Source organism: Podarcis filfolensis (genome assembly GCF_964270895.1).
Source record: "Podarcis filfolensis genome assembly, chromosome: 7".
Lineage (NCBI taxonomy): Eukaryota > Metazoa > Chordata > Lepidosauria > Squamata > Lacertidae > Podarcis > Podarcis filfolensis.
This window is the reverse complement of record NC_139603.1, coordinates 34784053-34804271: the sequence shown is the minus strand read 5'-3', so window position 1 is coordinate 34804271 and position 20219 is coordinate 34784053. Positions and strand designations below refer to the sequence as shown.

General features: G+C 42.0%; 1 protein-coding gene across 1 annotated transcript in view; it reads right to left on the bottom strand.

The window, feature by feature from the left end:
* Positions 1 to 973: 973 nt before the first annotated feature.
* PARD6G (par-6 family cell polarity regulator gamma) overlaps positions 974 to 20219 on the bottom strand; it is a 67356-nt gene continuing 48110 nt past the window's right edge. The window contains exon 3 of the mRNA XM_083623993.1: positions 974 to 3523. Within this exon, the coding sequence (XP_083480119.1) occupies positions 2664 to 3523 (860 nt within the window). The 3' untranslated portion in view covers positions 974 to 2663. The remainder of the gene's footprint in view (positions 3524 to 20219) is intronic.

Genomic DNA, 20219 nt, shown 5'->3' with positions numbered 1-20219 from the left:
CCACCAAAAACACAAATAAATACTTATCTACAGTCACTGTTTCAGTCACCTACCCAATCACGGACAGTTATATGCCTTAAGTGAGAAGCCTGCTAAACTCATGGAGACTTATCCCCGATTTGTAATGAGGACTAATGACACAAAGACTGCAGGTTGTAGTCTGGTTAACTTTTCAGAAGAGGTTAACAGAATCTGTATTCCCTTTAGAACATTTATGTGATTGATACTTTTGATCATGAAGTATTTGTTAAACAACAGTGAGATTGATCAAAAGCCAACTTCATGTGATTTTGACAAAGTGGTTCTACAGGGATCCCATTCTGCATAAATACTGGGGCCTCTAAAAATTTGACGTGATCTGTTCACCAACGGGAATTGGTGTCTGGTATTTTTACTGGCTCCATTTCTCCAACACAAAGTTCAATTATTTGCTTTTGCCGCATCCAGCTCTCAGCAACTCTGTATAGGTAAAATAACCCTGCCATCTAGTTTCCTAACATATTCACACTCTTCTAATTGTTCCATACAATCCATTTCATTCTGTATGGCAAGGTATTCAATGGCTACCTAAAATTCTCACCCCGGTACACTCTTCAGTAGCACAGGTGGGGAACTTGTAGCCCTCCTGATGTTACTGGACTCCCATCTCCCATCAGCCACAGGCAGCACAGCAATTGGCCAGGGATGATGGGCGTTGAGTCCCAACAACATAGATGGCAACACATTCCCACCCCCTCCTTCTTCTGAAGCACCAAAGGTATTTTTATTGAGATGGCTTTGGTGCCCAGGACCTGGGTTTGGGGTGATGGTGGCATTATTCAGTTAAGAAATATTGAAGCTTGTACATAACTTTATTCCAAGCAGAACAATAAAAGGCTTTTTTTATTAAACAACCCCAAAGTGTTTTGAGCCCTTTATAGTACAAAATAAGGGTGTGGAAGGTGTGGGATATAATTTATATAAAGAATTTTCATTTGTTTAGAAACGCTTTAATACACAAAACTACACAGTAAAAAACAAAGAAAATGACAAAGCTAAAAGTAGAAAAATACATTGTAACACAATTATATTTTTTCCTAGACACTTCATAATATAGTCAACCTTTTTTCTACTAAACATCATAACAGCTTGTGGCGTTTTATAGAACAGAAAAACAGAGCTGGGAGCAAAACCGTTTCTTTTGGAGTAGCCTATTATTGATTCGCTTTATAACTAATCATGATCCCAACAATCTAAGATAGTCTTTACTTGAAACACTTGATATGCTGTCGAATTGTAGCATTTTAGACTCCAGGGACAATAAAATAAAATAATACTCTAGCTTAGGAAATCAGTATGTACCAAGAGGAACCAGCTTTCATTATTAAAGACTCTGGATTCAAGTTAATTCTAAACAGTAAGACAAATTTAGGCTGCAATTCTAACGAAATCTTTTCAGAAGCAAGTCCCATTAAATTCAATGGGGCTTACTTCCAGATAAGTGGAGTTAGGATTACAGCCTTAGATGAGTTTCTTGTGGTGACGTAGAATGCAGTCCAAGCAACCTTATTATTTATTTGCAAATTCAGTACTGTTATCAATATAAAAAAGTGAAACCAACAGTCACTAAAATTTGAGTATTTGTCTAATAAATATTTTAGCAATAAAAAGAGAACACATATCCTGATGGTGCATCAATTAAATCAACCTCCATGCTGCCTGTTGTTGTTTTTTCACATCATATGAAGACAGTTTATTCCAACAGTACTCCAAGTCACCAGCAGGTGGTGCTGATCAAAAAGAAATTATGGCAACAATGTGACACTATCCCACTTTAAAAATATACATATAAAACACAAAATCATTTGGTCAAAGTTTTGTTCCAAAAATAAAAAAACAAAAACAAATGCAGCATTCCCTCAACGCTATTTCCAGGATAGAAAGTTGTTCAGTTAGCCCTTTCCAGATTTAGGGGCAAGAGAAGTAAATTTTCTGTGTAAACAAACTAGGAAGCAGTATATAATGGCAGAAAGTAAAATTTCAAAATTTAAACACATTGCATTGTATCCAATCATGCTATTCAGTTGGTGGTAAGGCTTTGGTCAGTATACTGGAGTGGTCAGCAATTTCCCCTTCCTAAATCTGCTCCAGAGAACTCGGGAACCCTCCAGAGCAGATTTTTTGGGGGGGGGGGTGTTGCAGAGGAAGAGGGAATAAGGATTTCCCTGTTTGGCTGACAGAAACCTGACTGAGCAACCCTGTTGGATACAATCCTTAATAGTAGTTTTCCCCTCAAAGACTAATTTATGAATGCCCATTCCATGTTTACTGTGCATGTTGTTATTAATCATCAAAATATATACAATTTACATGTATATATTGCAGCGTATATCCATACATGCACCAGACATACTTTCATAGATGGGATTCTTTTTAAAAATGCAGCAATCTTTACTTTCCCTCATTCTGACCCTAGGAGCAGAAACCATATTTACAATTTTTCATGGGTTGCAATAGGCAGCACTTTTATGTATAATCCTGAATACCACCATGTCCGGAAAGCAACACGTGTGTCACACCTCAGAAGGTCTAAGAGAATTAAGATTCCCTCTCTTCGGGATGTGTATAGATTTGTTCCAGTTGGCACTTCAGACAAGAAACACACACACAAACGGAAGCACCCACTAAAGTGTGATCACCGTTCCGTCCTCCTCAATGCCTCCTTTGGGAATAACCAAGCTATGACGAGGATCAGTTTTTAAGGAACTCAGAATTTTGTGAATATTGCCGTTGCTTTCTCGTCCCAAGCTGTTGTTGAGTACCAGGTCCCTCTGTAGTCTTTGGCTAAGACTGCTGCCGTTAATTCGGGAAAGGCTACCAGAAGGAAGGCTGTGCGATTTCGGAATGGGCTGTGGCTCCAGACAGCCCTCAATTACAATGTCAGCATCCTCGTCACTCTCCATTTCATCAGGGTGGAAGTTCTGCAGGACATGAGAAGAAGGCAAACTGTGATGACTTGCAGTGCTGTCCGTAGACTGGCCAGAACTCCCAGACATCCGACTGCTTCTGATAATATTGTTCCTTTGGTTTGCTGGCTTGACTGTGATGATAAGATTATGGCTATTGGCGATCATCATGTCCGTTACCTGATCAAGAGTTTTCCCGGCCACTTCTATGCCATTCACTTCCAGGACTTCATCATTGACAGCCAACAAGCCTGTACTCTCAGCTAAACCACCAGGAACCATCCGAGAGATGAAAATTCCAGGTACCTTTTCCAGCCCATGAGGAGTTACTCTGACACTGGTCCCATCACGAATGTAGAACCCTAGAGGCTTCTCACACCCATGTCGATACAATCTCACTCTCCTATGAGTTTCAGGTAGGATGTCCACATCAATGATGGAAGACACGGGTCTAAAATCCTGAGGCATGCTGATATTAACGTGGGGGCGCCTGCGAAGGTTGTCATTCCGGAGGGTCACCAGAGCTTTCTTTTTCCTGGTTAAGGTGTTTGAACCAAAGTTACCATAATCTGCTTCATCTGAGAAGAGAGGAGAGGAAGAGTTGAGTTTCACATGCCACTGAGCCATAAACTATTTCCAGCAAGCAATGGAATTTCATCTCCAACATTTATAAAATGTAGTCATTTGCCCATGCTGCAAACAGTTCTTGCTTTGAACATCTTTCTCCTCCCCACCCCACATTTCAGGGATTTCAACTTCCATCTGTCCCAGCCAGCATAAACTGTTGCTAGCAACAAACCATAATTTATAAGAGTTTTTGTGAGATTGGAGGAGGATGTGGGCTGCTGCTGTGCAATGCAGAAGCAGCCCTTGTTGTGTTATCTGTAGATAAGAACAGTTAATGAATTTTTACATCAGGTTATGTTGCAAATACACCTACGAAGAAATCTATCAGACAGAAATTCCCAAAAGTTAAATAGGATTTCTCAGATGAGAGATGAATACAGTGGTACCTCGGGTTAAGAACTTAATTCGTTCTGGAGGTCCGTTCTTAACCTGAAACCGTTCTTAAGCTGAGATACCACTTTAGCTAATAGGGCCTCCCGCTGCTGCCGTGCCGCCGCTGCACTATTTCTGTTCTCATCCTGAAGCAAAATTCTTAACCTGAGGTACTATTTCTGGGTTAGCAGAGTCTGTAACCTAAAGCGTCTGTAACCCGAGGTACCACTGTTACTTTGCAGACCCATCATGAAGGGACATTTGTTATTATTAAATATATTTTACAGACTTCTTTCTCAAGTGAACCCAAGGCAACATACAACAGTATACAAATATACATTATATGGGAAAAAAATTAAGGAAGAAAGTCACATCCATATAATATGCCAAAGCTATTTAAGTTGGGTATATATGCTGAGCAAACCAATTGTCAGGCCTTTGGGAGGGGCTGGAGAGTGTGATGAGCTATTTAGCTGTGATTATTCACAGCCTGATATTTTGCTTGATTTTGTTTATTTTAATAAAGATTTTAATAGCATGTGTACTTGAGCTTGTTTTTATTGCACTGTTCTAATTATCTTGTTTACGTTCTACCCTGGGACCATTTGGTGATGGGCAGATTATAAAATCCCATCAGTAAGAACTGGTGGGAGCTCAGGTTTTCCTGGCAAAGGGAGATATTTCTGCTCCCATAAATATCTCTTCAAAAAGACACCTAATGGTGACAACCTGGGCATATTGCCAAGCACATCTTTAAGGAAGCAAGTATCCTATTTCCCACGCCACCTAGGAGGAGGATTGGCAGAAATTGCAGAAAGGGATAAAGGTATACAGAACTAGGAGCAGGGGATGGCGATGGCTACTTTTCTGTGCCCAGTGGTTTGTTAGTGCAGGGTAGGAGAGTGAATCAATAAACCCAGGCTACTTGGAGCACACACTATACTAATCATGTCCCAGAGCAGCTCATTGGCAAGGTTGGTGGTATCAGAAGCAACAGTGTGGCTACTATGTGTCAGGGACTGGCTGGACTTGGAGTGGTGGGAGGCACCAACAGGGAAATCTCCAAGTGAAATGCCAGAGGAAGAAGGCTCAGAGCCAGGGGATTGGTAGTGAGACACTGAGGAGAGGTCAGAGGAAGCAGTCAGTGAGCAGGAAGAGCCAGTGATAGAGAGCAGTTCAGAATCTGAAGCAAAGGCAGAGGAGGGGCGGGGCAAGAGGCTGCTGAAGAATCCAGGGAGCCTCCCTCTCCTGCTGCGACAAGCTTCCCTCCTCCTTGGTCTCCAAGAACATGCAGAATAATGAGGAAGGCTGAACAGAGACCAGAAGTGTGCAGGTGCAAGTTTGAGAGTGCTTGGGAAACATCTAGGAGAGGAGGAGCCTTAGAAAGAGTGGAAGGCAGGGGCCTTCAGTCCTGGCAACTGCTCCACAGGGGCAAGGCATGCTGGGAAGTGTTGTATGCTGTTTCCTGGAATAAAGAGTTAACTTCACTGACAACGGAGCCTTGTGTCTCTCATGCTGACCTGCATCTGACTCCAGCCCTGACACTCTGAACCCAGTTCTGTCTTCACTCAAGTTAATCGGAAGGTGGTCTTCAGAAGAAAAATGGGAGTTATGCAAACAGGATAAGACTTGTGGACTATGTAAGCATGGTTTAGGAAACCATGATTTAAAACGATTCAATCAGAGCTAATAAAGAATGGAAAGTGGTGGTGAAAATTCTTCAGCATAGCTCACACACTCAGTGGTCTTAAATACAGTTCTGGAAAGCCCAGGAAATTGGGCAAGCATGAGGCTAAGCAGGAAGACACCCACTTGTGTTTTGTCAATTTCTAAAAGGTACAGTATGTTATTAGACGTGCAGGCAGAAAGTAATCAAAGTAGTCATGGTCTTTCAACAAAGGCAGAGCTGAGAAAACTGGTGCCCCCTCCCCAGAAGCCTGGCATCAAAAAGTATGTCAAGCACAAGGGAGCATGGGCAGGCATTTCCTGTTACTGCTCCCTAGTTTCCTTGATGCCAAAAATGAGCCATGAGTGCCAGGACAAGTTATAGCAACTGGTTGTGTGGGTGGAGTTGATGAATTGATGACTACTTGCAAAGCTGCTTTGATTTATGGCTCCAGTTAAGCAACCATGAGGTTGGGACACGTCTGTGCCGCCTCCTGCGTGTGGTCGGAATAGCCACTGCAAGTTACTGTTTTATCTCCATGGCGTTTGGAAAAGAAAAAGCTATTTGTTTTAACTCACTCAACCTCCTCAGCTGCATTCTGCTTATCTTTTGAGTCATTCTTCTGAAAGTGACTTTTCTAAGAGTTTCAAATTAAAACAGCACACACAAACAAATGTTTGGAGGAACCCAAAGACTGATAATGTTCATTCCAAGATTTCCTGAGCACAGAGTGTTAGAAAAATAGGATGACACTTTCTAGCAAACTGGGATTTCCTTTTCCTCTTGCCACCTCTTTTTAAAAGCTTCGCATATTCTGGTCATCACACAATTATGCATGTGTGCATTTCATTATTAATTGGTTTGTTAATTAATTAATTAACCAAACAACCAACCCTATTTCAGGGTGGGGAGATCCAGTACAGAGGTAAAGAATACCTTCAATATTAAACTTAAAAGTCCCCTAAGTCTAAGTAGTCTTTTCATTTTAAGAAAAGTCATGAGGGACACCTATACAAATGAATGTTAAATATTGAGCATCTGGTCTTAGGAGGAAAACAGGTATACTTCGAGCAAGGTATTATAGACAACCATCACCACCACACAAAATCCCTATAACCAGAAACGCCACTCCCATTGCTTGGACAGCTGCTTTTTATAGGAACTGCCTGCCAGATGAAATACCAAAGCGTAGCCAGATAAGATTATGTAAACAAGCAAGATTCCACAGAGAACCAGACTGCCAGACTCCTATAGGAAGAATTCATTTTGGAGTTTGCATTTCTAGTCTGCATACACTCCTAGGGTATTATTTCTTCTGGGAACTGTGCAACTTTAGTCGACAGCTCTGGAAACTACATCAAAGACAGAATTACTTCCACTAAGGAGAACAGCACTTCAGGCAACTTTGGGAAGGAAGCCAACAACTCATTAAGAGCATTTGGGGTGCCCCTCAACCCAAAAAAATCTCAATTGCTGAATGCAGAAGTAAACAGAAGGATAACTTAAAACTGGGGAGGGCTTTAAGCCTTCACTTCATCACCCAAGAAAACTTTTCAGTGGATTTATTTATTTTTAAAGCCTTAAAAATCTGCACCACATGGCATTTTCCTACAGAGAAACATACACAAGTGGTTTCGGAAAGTGATAAAAGCCTGGCCGGGAAACTTACTCCATCGTTTGTTATAAAATGATGGAACATGCAGAGATACAGAAGGATTCAAAAAGGAAACAGACATATCGTGAACTCTGACTTAGGCTGCTTCCTTTACCCAACTCAGATACAAGTGAGCAAGTTGGATAAGGCAAGAAAGAAAAACACAATGCGATGCCCAACCAAAACCTACTTGTGCTGTAGTCAAGCAAAGTCATTGAACAAACAAATGCTAAAGTAAATTGGGCTGAGTTTATTGTTTGAAAGGCTGCTGTGCCTTTTGGGTTAAAGTAACCTGTTTTTACAATCCTACCCAGTTAACCCCTGGGGAGGGGAATCTGTGCTGCAAGTTCAAACAGAAAATCCTGGCAGATCAAATTTTGTACACAAGAAAGTATTGTGGTTTTTTCTTCACATGCACTGTACTAAGGGTTTTTATTATATTATTTATTATTATTATTATTATTATTATTATTATTATTATTATTATTACTATTTTATTTGTTAAACAGTGACACTGATGTTCTGGTTATCTCAGAAACTGTCCCCTCTTCTGTTCATTCTATCTTGAATTCCAATTCTTGGCTCTTTTGCCTTGATCATCCAATGAAAGAGGTGCTCCTTTAACTTACTTACTTACTTTTTCCTGTTCCACCTTTTTGACCTCCAAGATGGCTAAGCATTAAGAACCAAATGTAAATAAGCTGAAATACACACACACCAACCACCAACCAATGAAATCAAGTCAGCAGCAACTTAGTTATCCAGCTGATGAGAGTAGGCCAAAAACCTGAGTTCAGCACACAAATTCACAGCTCAAAAAGTGATAATGGGTTAACCTAAAATAAAGCAACTGCTCGCCTTGATATGTATAGGCTCTCATCTGGTCTATTAGAACCAGCAGGTGGTTTTTTTAAACAGAGGAATGCTAAGTAATTTTTTTTACTTTTACTTGAGCTATTTTAATTGCATCAGGAAAGCTAAACCTAATCCCTTTCACACAGACAGCAATTCAGACTTTCAAACATTTGAGAAAATCAGTATTTGCTGATATTCCAGTCGTGCTCTCTGTAGCTCCAGTTGGTGACCACCAGGGGTCATTGCTCAGCTTTTATAATTTTCCAGTGCAGTATTAGGATTGTTAAAGGAAGGGATGGGGAGAATGTAGATTTGGTTCTCATTACCTAATCCAAATGAACTGAGGCACAGCTATCATTCAAAATGTGCACTTTTCCAAATTGCAGTGCTGTTCTTCGAGAAAGTATTTTGCACAAAAATGTGTATTGTGTTGGGGGGGAAATAATTTATCAGTAAAAAGTAACAAAAATGCCTCATATTTGAGAAAATTGCTTGCAAAAATGTGTGTATTTGGAGAAATACACGGTAAATTCTGACAATTTTTTTTTGGCAATTAAAAAAAAACCTTCTGAACTAAGCTGAGAATGTGTAAGAATAAAGATTGGGGGAGGTGGGGAAGCGCCAGAGAGGAAACTAGAGAAAAATCAAACCTAACCTATAGATACGGATGTAGATTGGTTATACTTATAAGACTGCTGCTCTTATGAGTGAAAAACAGACTGGTACTTTCTTTTGCAGGCTAAAAGTACAGCCGGCTGGTGAAGAAGGGACCCTCATGTCTCCTTTGCCAGTCTGTTGCCTTTCCAGAATGGGTGCAGAGGAAGAGAAGCCAAACAGGCTGGCAACAGAGGCAGAGTGCTTTGCCCTTTGCCTGCCAGCTTGCTCAGTCGCCTGGAGAGAATTCCTGGGTTGGCACTGGCGACCAGACAAGGAGTTCAATGCAAGGGCTTCAGTAAAGGGGCACTTGGCACCAACACTTCCCTTCTCACTTTCACTGCCTTCACTCGATTCCTCAAAAGTGCTCATCCACATGTGCCATCAGTCTCACATCTGTGGCGTTGGATTACCTCGGGTTAAGTACTTAATTCATTCTGGAGGTCCGTTCTTAACCTGAAACTGTTCTTAACCTGAAGCACCACTTTAGCTAATGGGGCCTCCTGCTGCTGCCGTGCCGCCAGAGCACGATTTCTGTTCTCATCCTGAAGCAAAGTTCTTAACCTGAAGCACTATTTCTGGGTTAGCGGAGTCTGTAACCTAAAGTGTATGTAACCTGAAGCATATGTAACCCAAGGTACCACTGTATACAGAACTAGAGATAAAAGGTTTTTGGTGATGGAAAGCAATATATGGAAACAATGCAAGGGGAATCATCCACTAGTATGGTTTTCATCCGAGGGGGGAGAGGAGAGCATGTCCCTAATCTGTAGTTTCTTGGAATTTTGTGGAAGGGAAACAATATTTTAGAGACTCATCCACAATTATGGTGGATAGTGATACCAGATAGTGGGTAGCAACTATTCTGTGCCATGATCACCCCTCAACAGTGAACTGCCATGTATAAAAACATTGTCAACTGCAGTGTATACAGTCCAGCTGCACTGCAGGGAGCTGCTTCTACTTTGAATGCCTTTCTTCCCTATCTGCCTATCACAAGTGATTTATTTAAGGGTGGGTGCGAATAGCCACATTGATATTTTGGGGTTCAAGACAGGTAGCGCTTCCTTTGACTGGAGCCCTTAATATCTTCCTCTGAAGTACGAAGTGTTGGCTACTAGAAAGAATAATTAGGAGGTACTTATCAGGGACACAGAAGGCTGTCATGCAGGCAGTTCTAGTTTTTGTCTTTCTGAGGGGGGCAGAGAGAATGCATTCATGACTCTTTCCTTTTCCTGTCAGTTAAACAAAAGGATTGAGAGTGGCCCCCCACTTCTCTGGAAGATTTGTCACTATCTCCCTAGTGAAAGTACATCCAAAATAAGCAGGCTGCTGTGCTGGGGAATCCCACAGCTCCGTTAAAGGAAAACATCCAGTTTAGTAAACTCAGTTGACACCAGGCAGCTTCCAAACAAACAGCTGCAAGTGGTTTTCTGCAAGTCTGTTAAGCCTGACACATGACATTCCAAATCAGCTCTCCTTGAATTCCCAGAGCCTGGCATTACCCAAGTATCAAAGCCTCCCCAATAGCTGGCTGAGTTACTGGTGTAGTATCGTGTGCCCTGTTCCTACTGAAGCAGAGAAGCATTTCCAGGGCTTTGTGGATTTTGCACACACGATGCAAAATCAAAATAAAAAAGCGGAACCTAGCAACACAACTCTGTGGTCCTTAACTCCTTTGTGTGCTAACTAGCAGTCGTGAATTGCTATGTTTGACTGCAACCTCCCACATATTTCAATTGGTTCCTGGCCTAATTTCTTATTGGTAAAAAGAGCATAAAAACAGGTGCTCAAGATAGAGTTGTGTATGGGATGGTCACATCTACATTTGGCTCTGGTCTCACCTACTATGCAGTCTCACACTCAGATTACCTCCTGGGGGGGGGGGATAGTTACCCAGGCCTGGCTGAGATATGTAGGAGAGTAATTCTCATGAATCTCCAGCACTTACAAGGTCGTACTTTGCAAGTTGAACCGAATCCGTTCTGGAAGTCCGTTCAACTTCAAAAACGTTTGGAAACCAAGGCACAACTTCTGATTGACTTCCTGCAGCCAACTGGAAGTCCCGTCAGACATTCGGGTTCCAAAGAACGTTCACAAACTGGAACACTCACTTCCAGGTTGGTGGCGTTTGGGAGCCAAAACAGACGAGTACCAGGGTGTTTGGGACCCAAGGTACGACTGTAATAGGCTTTCAGCCCGAAATAAAATATGAGGTCTCTCTCCAGCACCCAAAAGGAGGGGCATGATTTCTAGATTCTGGCCTATCATATTCCAGCATTACTGTGCAACATTGATTAGGCGGTTAAAGGGAACTGTGACCTTTCACATAAGAAGAGCTTTGCTGGATCAGGCCATTGGCTCATCTGGTCCAGCATCTTGTTCTTGGTGGCCAGCCAGATGGCTTTGGGAAACCTGAAAGCAGAACTTGAGTGCAAAACCACTCTCCCCATTTGTGATTCCCAGCAACTGGCAGATTGTGACAGTTTTTAAATTTAGGTGGTGAATTGATGGATGTATGGCAGAAGGAATTCCTCCCCCCCCATAAAAGATACTTTAAAACTGCAATCTTAAACACATTTGCCTAGAAATAAGCCTCACTGAACACAGTGGAATGTCTATGTAAAGGTGCATAGAATTGCACTGATAAAGCTAAAATTAACAAGATTTTTTTAAAACAACAACAACGAAACCCTGAAGAAATCAGCTTCTCACTTTGAGCTTAACTGGAATGTGGTTATAAGAAAATCTAAAGCTTATGCTTTGGGATGTATACTTGATAATAAACCAGAGTTTCCCAAACTTGGGTCTCCAACTATTTTTAGGACTACAACTCACATCATCCCTGACCACTAGTTCTGGTACCCAGGGATGATGGGAGTTGTAGTCCAAAAACAGCTACAGACCCCAGTTTGGGAAACCCTGTGTTCAACAAATAAGGTGCGCCAAAGAGCAAGGATTCCCTGGGAATTTTTTGACTGGCTTTGGAATACTGTGCTGTAGCTGTTCCAGGTCATAAAGGAAAAATATAATCAGCCACCAAGAGTTTTCTAGCTTAAGACAATAAGCTGGCAAATATCACCAGTGGAAAGGTACTCCACATCTGTGAATCCAAACAACAAGGCATCCGAATAAGAGTGCGTGATACAAGAAACCTCAACACTCTTTCATGTTCCGACCTTTGGGAGCATTGCTGGATAAGATTTAAAGTTAGTCACAAGATAAACACCAATCGGGGTCAGAACACAGCTGCATACTCTCTTTAATCAGTTCTGCACAGTTGCAATCCAGGATATCATGATCTTTTCCAAACTGGCAGGCCAACATGTCCACCTGTACATCAGAAGGAAGAACAGCACTTTGCTCCTAACTGACACACGGGCCAAGGCTCTTATTTAACCGCCTGTGTCAAGATGGAACAGGAATTCATTCCATCGGCTTGTGTACCTCAGCTTCGGATCCCAGCCACTCAGTTCACATGCAACAGAGTTACTCCAGAGGCCGGCTGGTGGGAGTGCCATGAATTACTTCAGAGCAGCCCTGCAGGGCATAACAAGGAGTGGCACCAAGGAGTTCCAAAGGAGACTCATAGACAGTCATGCCTTGTTAGGAAAAAAGGCTGGTGCAACCTAGGGCCTTTAAGACAGGGTGTGTGTAGAGAATGAGAGAACAGGAAATTAACAGCATTTAAAGAAACAAGGGCCACAAAGTCAACACCGAAGGAGGGACATCCACCTTGCCTGCGCTGCACCTCCTTGATCTAAGCGGAGTTCCCCTCTTTTAAAAATTGGGTAAGCTCTGAACCAAGACCTTGGCAGCAACAGTGTCCAGTCCACAAAGCATTATTCCCACATGGTACCATCCTTGTCAACCTGCCAGGACGGTATTGCACAAAGACAGGACGAGGCTAACGATTTAAAAGTGATCATTTGTGTCTGGCTGGCTGTAGCAATTCAAAATTATTCCTGGATTCAGTTATCTTTTATTTTCTAGCTCTAATCTACAACATGTAACAACAAAGACTCAACAGTGTCTGGCAAGGAGAAATAATGCAATAGACCCCCCCCCCCATATTTGAACCACTTTATGTTCCTGACTCATCTTTTTCTGCTCTTTTAGAGGCAGCAGTCTTTTGTGTTAGGTCACACCCCTGGCAGCGGTCATTTATTGATTGGTGCCCTTGGCACTTCCTCAAAATGCCAAAGGTGCCCCAAGACCCAAAAATGTTGGTGACCACTGCCTTAAAACAGCAGCCAAGCTGGAATGAGATATGAGCCAATGTTCCACAAAACAGCAGCCAGGGCTATCCATTAGTGAGATAGTGCACCCTAGAGCAAAATACTTCTTGGACCTACTTGATTTTGGCTACTGATTAAAAAATTGGCAATGTCAATTAATGTCTGTGTTCTACTATACAGAATGCTGTAAGATCCATATCATTCCCAGAACAGAACTCAGCAGTAAGTCAGTTTCCCTTTAAATTGTGCCAATCAGCTTAGAGCGCAATGCCCAAAGATAGCAGACAGTGAGCCCATTGCTAAGCCAAGTTTTGAATTTTACCATAACCACTGAAATATATTCAAATATAGAAAAGCCTACATCTGGAAGCACCAGAAAAACAAAGGATTTATTCCGTATTTAATACTGTGACAGCCTTCCCCAGCATGTCTGAGGCTGATAGCAGTTGTTGCCATCTTGATAGCACCAGGCTGAGGAAGGTCTGATCTTTGTGAGAAACGCTATAAAGGGTTAGTTTCACTGCAGGAGGAAAATGCACAACCATCCTTGTAGCAAAAATGTCTGGAATGTACAAGATAACCAGTTTAAACTGAAATACCCCTTCTCCAAGGGCAACACATCTATTATATATATTAGACAACTCAAATAAATTCTAGCCTGAATTGGATCATTTTAGAACCCGTTTTAGAACTGTAATCCCATGTAAAGCAACAATCACAACAGGAACAGCAGGATTCAAAATAGGTTTTTTTTGTGAAATTGCCATAGTGTTTTGCTCCACCGAAAGCAGAGCAAGGTAGTTCAAACAACACCCCCAAGGTGGGAAGGAAGGGAGAGAGACTAAGGAGAATAGGAAAACTTAAATATTGTTTTAAAGCTGCAATAAAAAGAGACTAGAGAATCATTGTTCTCAGCTGACCCTGAGAGCAGGTCAAGAAACAACATGCTTATGCTACAAAGAAGAAGACGGGTTAAAAATTAAAGAAGCATCTTAAGGTAAAGAGAAGCTAGACAATGGAATTAGGTAGATAGGGATTACATAGAATTCCTCCTTTGTGGGGGTTTCAAGAAACAGAAAAAGGTTGTGTCAGCAAGAGTTTAGGAATAATCTTTGGTCACCGAAGACCACTTTAAAAAAAACAAACCTGAAGAGGATTCATCAGAAACATTCTTTTTGGAACTCACTGGCTTTTATAGCTGTCCCCATCCTGTGCATGAACTCATTGTGCTGCAGAAAGAATAACTGGAACCAACCGTTCTTTAGCTATGATAAATTGGTGGGTTGTTTAAACCATGGTGTCGTGTTAAATCAGTTTCCTGGTTCAGTGGTGAGCCCTGCTAGTACTAACCAGGCTATAAAACTGGTTTAATGGCCTGAGATAGTATATCTTGACCAGGATATATGCATGTAATCCTCACCCATTTTCCTCCTAAGCCAAAACCATACACTAGCATATACAGTGGTGCCTCGCAAGACGAAATTAATCCGTTCCGCGAGTCTCTTCGTCTTGCGGTTTTTTCGTCTTGCGAAGCACGGCTATTAGCGGCTTAGCGGCTATTAACGGCTTAGCGGCTATTAACGGCTTAGCAGCTTTAAGAAAAAGGAAACAAACTCGCAAGAACTCGCAAGATGTTTCGTCTTGCGAAGCAAGCCCATAGGGAAATTCGTCTTGCGGAACGACTCAAAAACCGAAAAACCCTTTCGTCTTGCGAGTTTTTCGTTTTGCGAGGCATTCGTCTTGCGGGGCACCACTGTAAATATAAAATGGACACACACACAGGGTGAAATTACTTGCAGGTATCTAGACAAGAATTGCTCCTATCTGTTGCATTAAAAGGCAAAAAGAGGGTAAAAGGAAGCTATTTCATGGTGAGACTAAACATACGTAACATTACTTTATATGACAAAATTGTTGTAGAACATGGCAACAAATTCATTTTTTTACAAACTTTATATATATTGTGGTTTTTATGTTGATATTTTCTGTGAACCGCCCTGAGACCTCCGGGTATAGGGTGGTATACAAATTCAATTATTATTATTATTATTATTAATAATAATAATAATAATAATTTTTTTAAAACATCAACTTAAAAAATCAATAATGATTTGTAGTGGCAGGCAAGCTTCACACTTGGTGTGTGTCAGAGAAAAAGTAATAGCATTCTAAAATTATTGTATAACTTATCATGTGTGATAATTTACAAAGATTCCTGGGGGTGGTAGGCCCCCTATGGCCTGCAGGCCCTTGCGCACCCCACAGCCCTGTACACCCTATGCTGGAGAGGCAAGAGAAGTAGGGAAACCACTTAACTATGGTTTGCTTAGTGTCAGTGTAATACTTTGTCATGGTTAATGCAAACCACAGTTTGACAACCCATTCCAAGCCACATTCCACATCTTGTTTGCTGCTCTGACTTTGAATGGAAAATGAACCACAGTTAAGTGTTGCCCTTGCAGAGTCTGGAAAGTAGCTATTCATAGCTGAAAACATGATCTTGGAGATGCAACATTTGATCCAAATGCAAGGAAAACAACACCCCAGACTCGAAACAAAATAAAAAAATTCCTTCCAGTAGCCCCTTAGAGACCAACTAAATTTGTTATTGGTATGAGCTTTTGTGTTCATACCAATAACAAACTTTGTTGGTCTCTAAGGTGCTACTAGAAGGAATTTTTTAATTTTGTTTTGACTACGACAGACCAACACGGCTACCTACCTGTAACTAGCACCCCCGACTGTTAGGGTTTGCTTCTAGGCTTCTTGCATGGAGATAATAAGCTTATTTAAAGAAAACCCAATAGCGCTGAGGCACTAAAGAATATGCCTGCTTGAGCAAAACATAGTCCGGGAAACAGGGTGAAATCAAGTGACTGGTGTACAGAGCACTGCTTTACAGTATTTCTTGGTAGCATGCATGATGCGGTTTATTTTTCCAGTGAGGTATTGTATGCTTGGGAAAACATGCAGGACTTGTTTGCTTTTACACTTCTGCAGTCAAAGGCCAGGGCAGCATAAACATGCCGCAGTTCCCATTTACTCCCTTCCCCAAATGATAGCACAACACAATTTAAGCTGAGCAATGCTCTTCTGATTGCTACATTAATTAAAACGTGCCCATGCCCCATTCTGATCCAGCACCCTGAGCAAAATGCAATCACAGCAGCATCCTCCCGCACTTTGCCACTTTGACAGAGTAGGAAGACTAGTCACATTTCTGCAGAGCCCACCGCCATTCCTCAATAATTAAATCCCCCCCAAAGAACCAGGAAATGCACAAGTGCCCCCCAGCAGACTTGGCTCAACTAACTCTGGAACTCTGTAGTCTTATCCAAAAGAGCTCTTAGGGGTTTTTTTTGGGGGGGGCAGAACTTGGTGGGCTCGGTTAAAAGCAAAAGGTTAGCAGTTCAGCTGGCAAAAACCTTGGTGCATAACTGACCAGGCAGTGCTTATTATATAGTTTGATTGATTTCAGCACCACTGGACCAGTAGAATGGTGAAATGGTGAATTCTGAAGTGCGAGAGTGCACCGTGACTGCTCCCAGAGCCACACTCCAAAGGAGTCCAAAAATGCAGATAGCTGTGTTGATCCATTATATTATACACCAGCCAAAGAGCAGCAGTACATAACAAAATACTTAATTTATAAGGTTCAGAGTAACTGCAATTAGACAGTGTTTTCTGGGAATAAGTTCAATTGAATCTGTGGTGCTGACTTTGGACCCTCCCTGTGGGATAAACAGCAATGTGATTTTTAAAAGGCACCTGAAGGCAGCTCACCTATTCAGGGAAGTTTTTAGTGCGTGGTGTTGTATTGTGTTTTTACTGTTTTTTGTTGCAAGCTGCCCAGAGTGGGTGGGGCAGCCCAGTCAAATGAGTGGCATATAAATAAATAGATAAAGTATTATTATTATTATTATTTATTATTATTGTAGTAGTAGTAGTAAACACCTTGAGCTTTAACAAAAGATATTCAGGCAGCTGAAATGCAACCTCCCTAGCTTTTAATTAGAAATACAAATGAGATTGCAAACAAACACTGTCATTTAAATGGCTAGTGTGAGGCGGGAGCCCATCAATAGGAAAGGAAAGTTGTGCTGGACCTCTGATTATTTTCCTCATAGTCCAATTTCCTCTATGCTAATCTATCATAAATGAAGCTGAAAGCCTCATTATCTCATTCACTCGCCACAGCAAGGACACTACACCTCTGGCAGGATAAATCATTGAAAAAAGAGTCCCCAGAGTTGTGCTTGCCTGCGTTCCCTCTCCACTACATCACTGCAGAAGCAGCAGCTGTGATTAGGAATTAGAGGCAAAGGATTGCTTCCACCCCCATAGCAAGGCCACAGCAAATTATTCTGTTACAGTTGCCGGATCTGAACTGTGGGAGACATCACTTCTGTTGTTCTAGACTATATAGTGCCCGAAACTTTCCAGGAATATTATTACCATATTCTACAGCAAGTAGGAAGTTAACACCGATATCACACCACATGCAATATTGCTACATCCTTGGTAATAACGGGACTGACAATCTGACAAAAAAAAGCACATTCATGTTCACTACCACCAATAAGATCTGGCTGTGTGAATTAGTCCAATACAAATACAGCTACCGTATTTTTTGCACCATAACACTCACCTTTTTCCTCCTAGAAAGTAAGGGGAAATGTCTGTGCGTGTTATGGAGGGAATGCCTACGGGTGGCATGCCTACGGATTTTCCTCCTCTAAAAACTACGTGCGTGTTATGGTCGGGTGCGTGTTATAGAGTGAAAAATACGGTATATATCTTCCAAGCAACTAATGTATCTCTAAATAGCAATAGTCTGTTTGCTTCCCATCCCCACTCCCAATCTCGACACATGTATCGCCATGGGTGGGGTATAAATATAATCATCATATTTAAGACTACAGCCAGGAAATTCAGTTCTTGCCTTATCATATAAACTAGGAATTATAACTTGCATGAACCCCTAGCTACCTCTGTTGTCAATATAGGAAATATCTGAATAAAATTTTGTGCCGATAATGGAGAAATACAGCTGGAAACTCATGGGGTGGGGATTCCCCATTCGAACCAGCACGAGGCTACAAAAAGACTCAAAGGATAAATAACTGGCCAAACAACAATATAGACATACTTCCAAACAGGTGAGGTATCATTACTGAATACCAGTAAAGATTAACGAGAACAGAACTGCTTACACAAAGAGAATATTACCCAAGGTAGGCAGGCATATTTAGGGATGCAAGGAAATGTGAGTCACCTGGAACTGGTTCTGGAAAAAGGAATGTGGTCTAGTTTTGTAGGAATTTTTACAGAGGAAGCTGCCATCATTAGAAAGGATGCTATTCCAGTGCCAGAAGAAAATATCTGGAAGATCAGGACTTTAAATGCTTTCAAAATGGGGGTTTGAAAATATTTTTCTGTAGAGTGAGTCTCCCCCAAAACAAACAAACACCACTACGGAAATGCCAAGAGCAATCAGACCCAATGGGGTGGGAGTGGCAGCACATTTATCCCCTACAGTTTAATGGAAATGGAATAGAGAAAAGCCTCACAGATGCATTTCAAGAATCTCATGGTAGGGGTACAATCCAGCTCAAGCAGCAGAACCCACTCAGGTGTGGGAAGGAGAGGCAGGGATGTCAAGCAAGGGCACAGTCCAATTCTCACCCTGGGTAAGTTTCCCAGTTGGAGCCACAGTGGATGGCAATACCATCTAATCACAAACACATTGTGTTTCCTGTTGGCTTTCAGGGCATCTACGGCACCACCTTATTCATGCCTGACTGCTGTGTGGACAGAAGTGCAACTGAGGCTTCAACAGCCGTACCTGCTAGACTGTATCCTCCCCTCCCTGGACTCCAATCAGTTGTGCTCCTAATCATAAGAAATGATATGGCTGTTCACGTATTATTTATTGCATGCATGTCCCTAGGAACTTTTTTTTTGGAGGAGGCAGTCAATACTCCAAATAAACAAACACATACAATCTCCACGTATCTTGCATGAGAATATAGTTTAATTATTTCTGGTAGAGGAGTTCACCAATGGCTCTTTCATCCAGCAGAGGCTTCTGAGAATGAAATCAGGGAGGCGATATTCTCATTTGCCTTTCCTTGTGCAGCTCCCCAATCTATTCTGCAGGGCTGGGGATCCCCAGAACTGGAGATCCCCACTGTTGCATAGGGAGACGATGCAAAATGTTGCATCTTCCATTCACAGAAGCCTTTGCTAGATTTAAGAACCTCCAATTAACAGAAGGGACCACACGGGATACAGCACAGATTTATTAGCAAATACGTGCTTTCGGTTTGTGTTTTCGTTTTTAAAAAAAGGAAAGCAAAACAAAACAAAACAAAACAAAACAAAAAGCCGCCAATGATTCCCTGAACTTCTAAACAAGGACAGACAATGTGCTACTTTTACATCAACCATCTTTGTCTTCCAGGTCTTTAAAACTGGAAAGCTTTTAGAGAACCCTACCCATATACTGTACAGCAGGCTTTGGCCTAAAAATTATTAGATATTTCCTATATACTCCCCATTTCTCCAAGGAGTGCAGGGTGGCATACAAGATCCACCCCTCCTTTTTAACTCCCAACACCCCTGTGAGGTAGGCTAGAGAATTAATGACTGGGCCAAAGGGCATCCAAGTAAGCTTCAAAGCTGCATGGGAACAGTGGCCCTACCTGGACAAAGATGTCCTCTGAGCCCCTCTGTGTCACTGTACCACTTTCTCTCTTGTGCTACCATGGCAACTACCTCCCCCTCTTGCAAGCAGAGTGGTGATGGGGAGATTGAACAAATGGGTTCCCTTTTGGGGGGTTTTCAAGGAAGGTGGAAGCCAAGGAAAGCAGATCTGCTTTCTCCCTTCTCTGCCTAGTAATGGGGTAGAGAGGATGGGCAGGTCCAATTTTTGTTTTGTTTAGTGGAAGAAAAAGAAAGAAAACATGGAACCATTCCTTTTCATCCCTGCTGCCTTGGGTTGTTATGAGGCACAAAGGGACCGAAGAGATTTGTTCCCTTCCTGTTACCAGCTCAGTCTTTCCTCCTTCTTGCCTTACCAGGTAGCTGCAATGTCAGAGACTTGGGGGGGGGGGTTAAAGAGAGAGAGAAGGCGGCACACTGTTCCCATCAGCCAGCCAGCCTTGCCACCTTCATGGCCCAGAGCCACGGCATTCTGGGAAATGAAG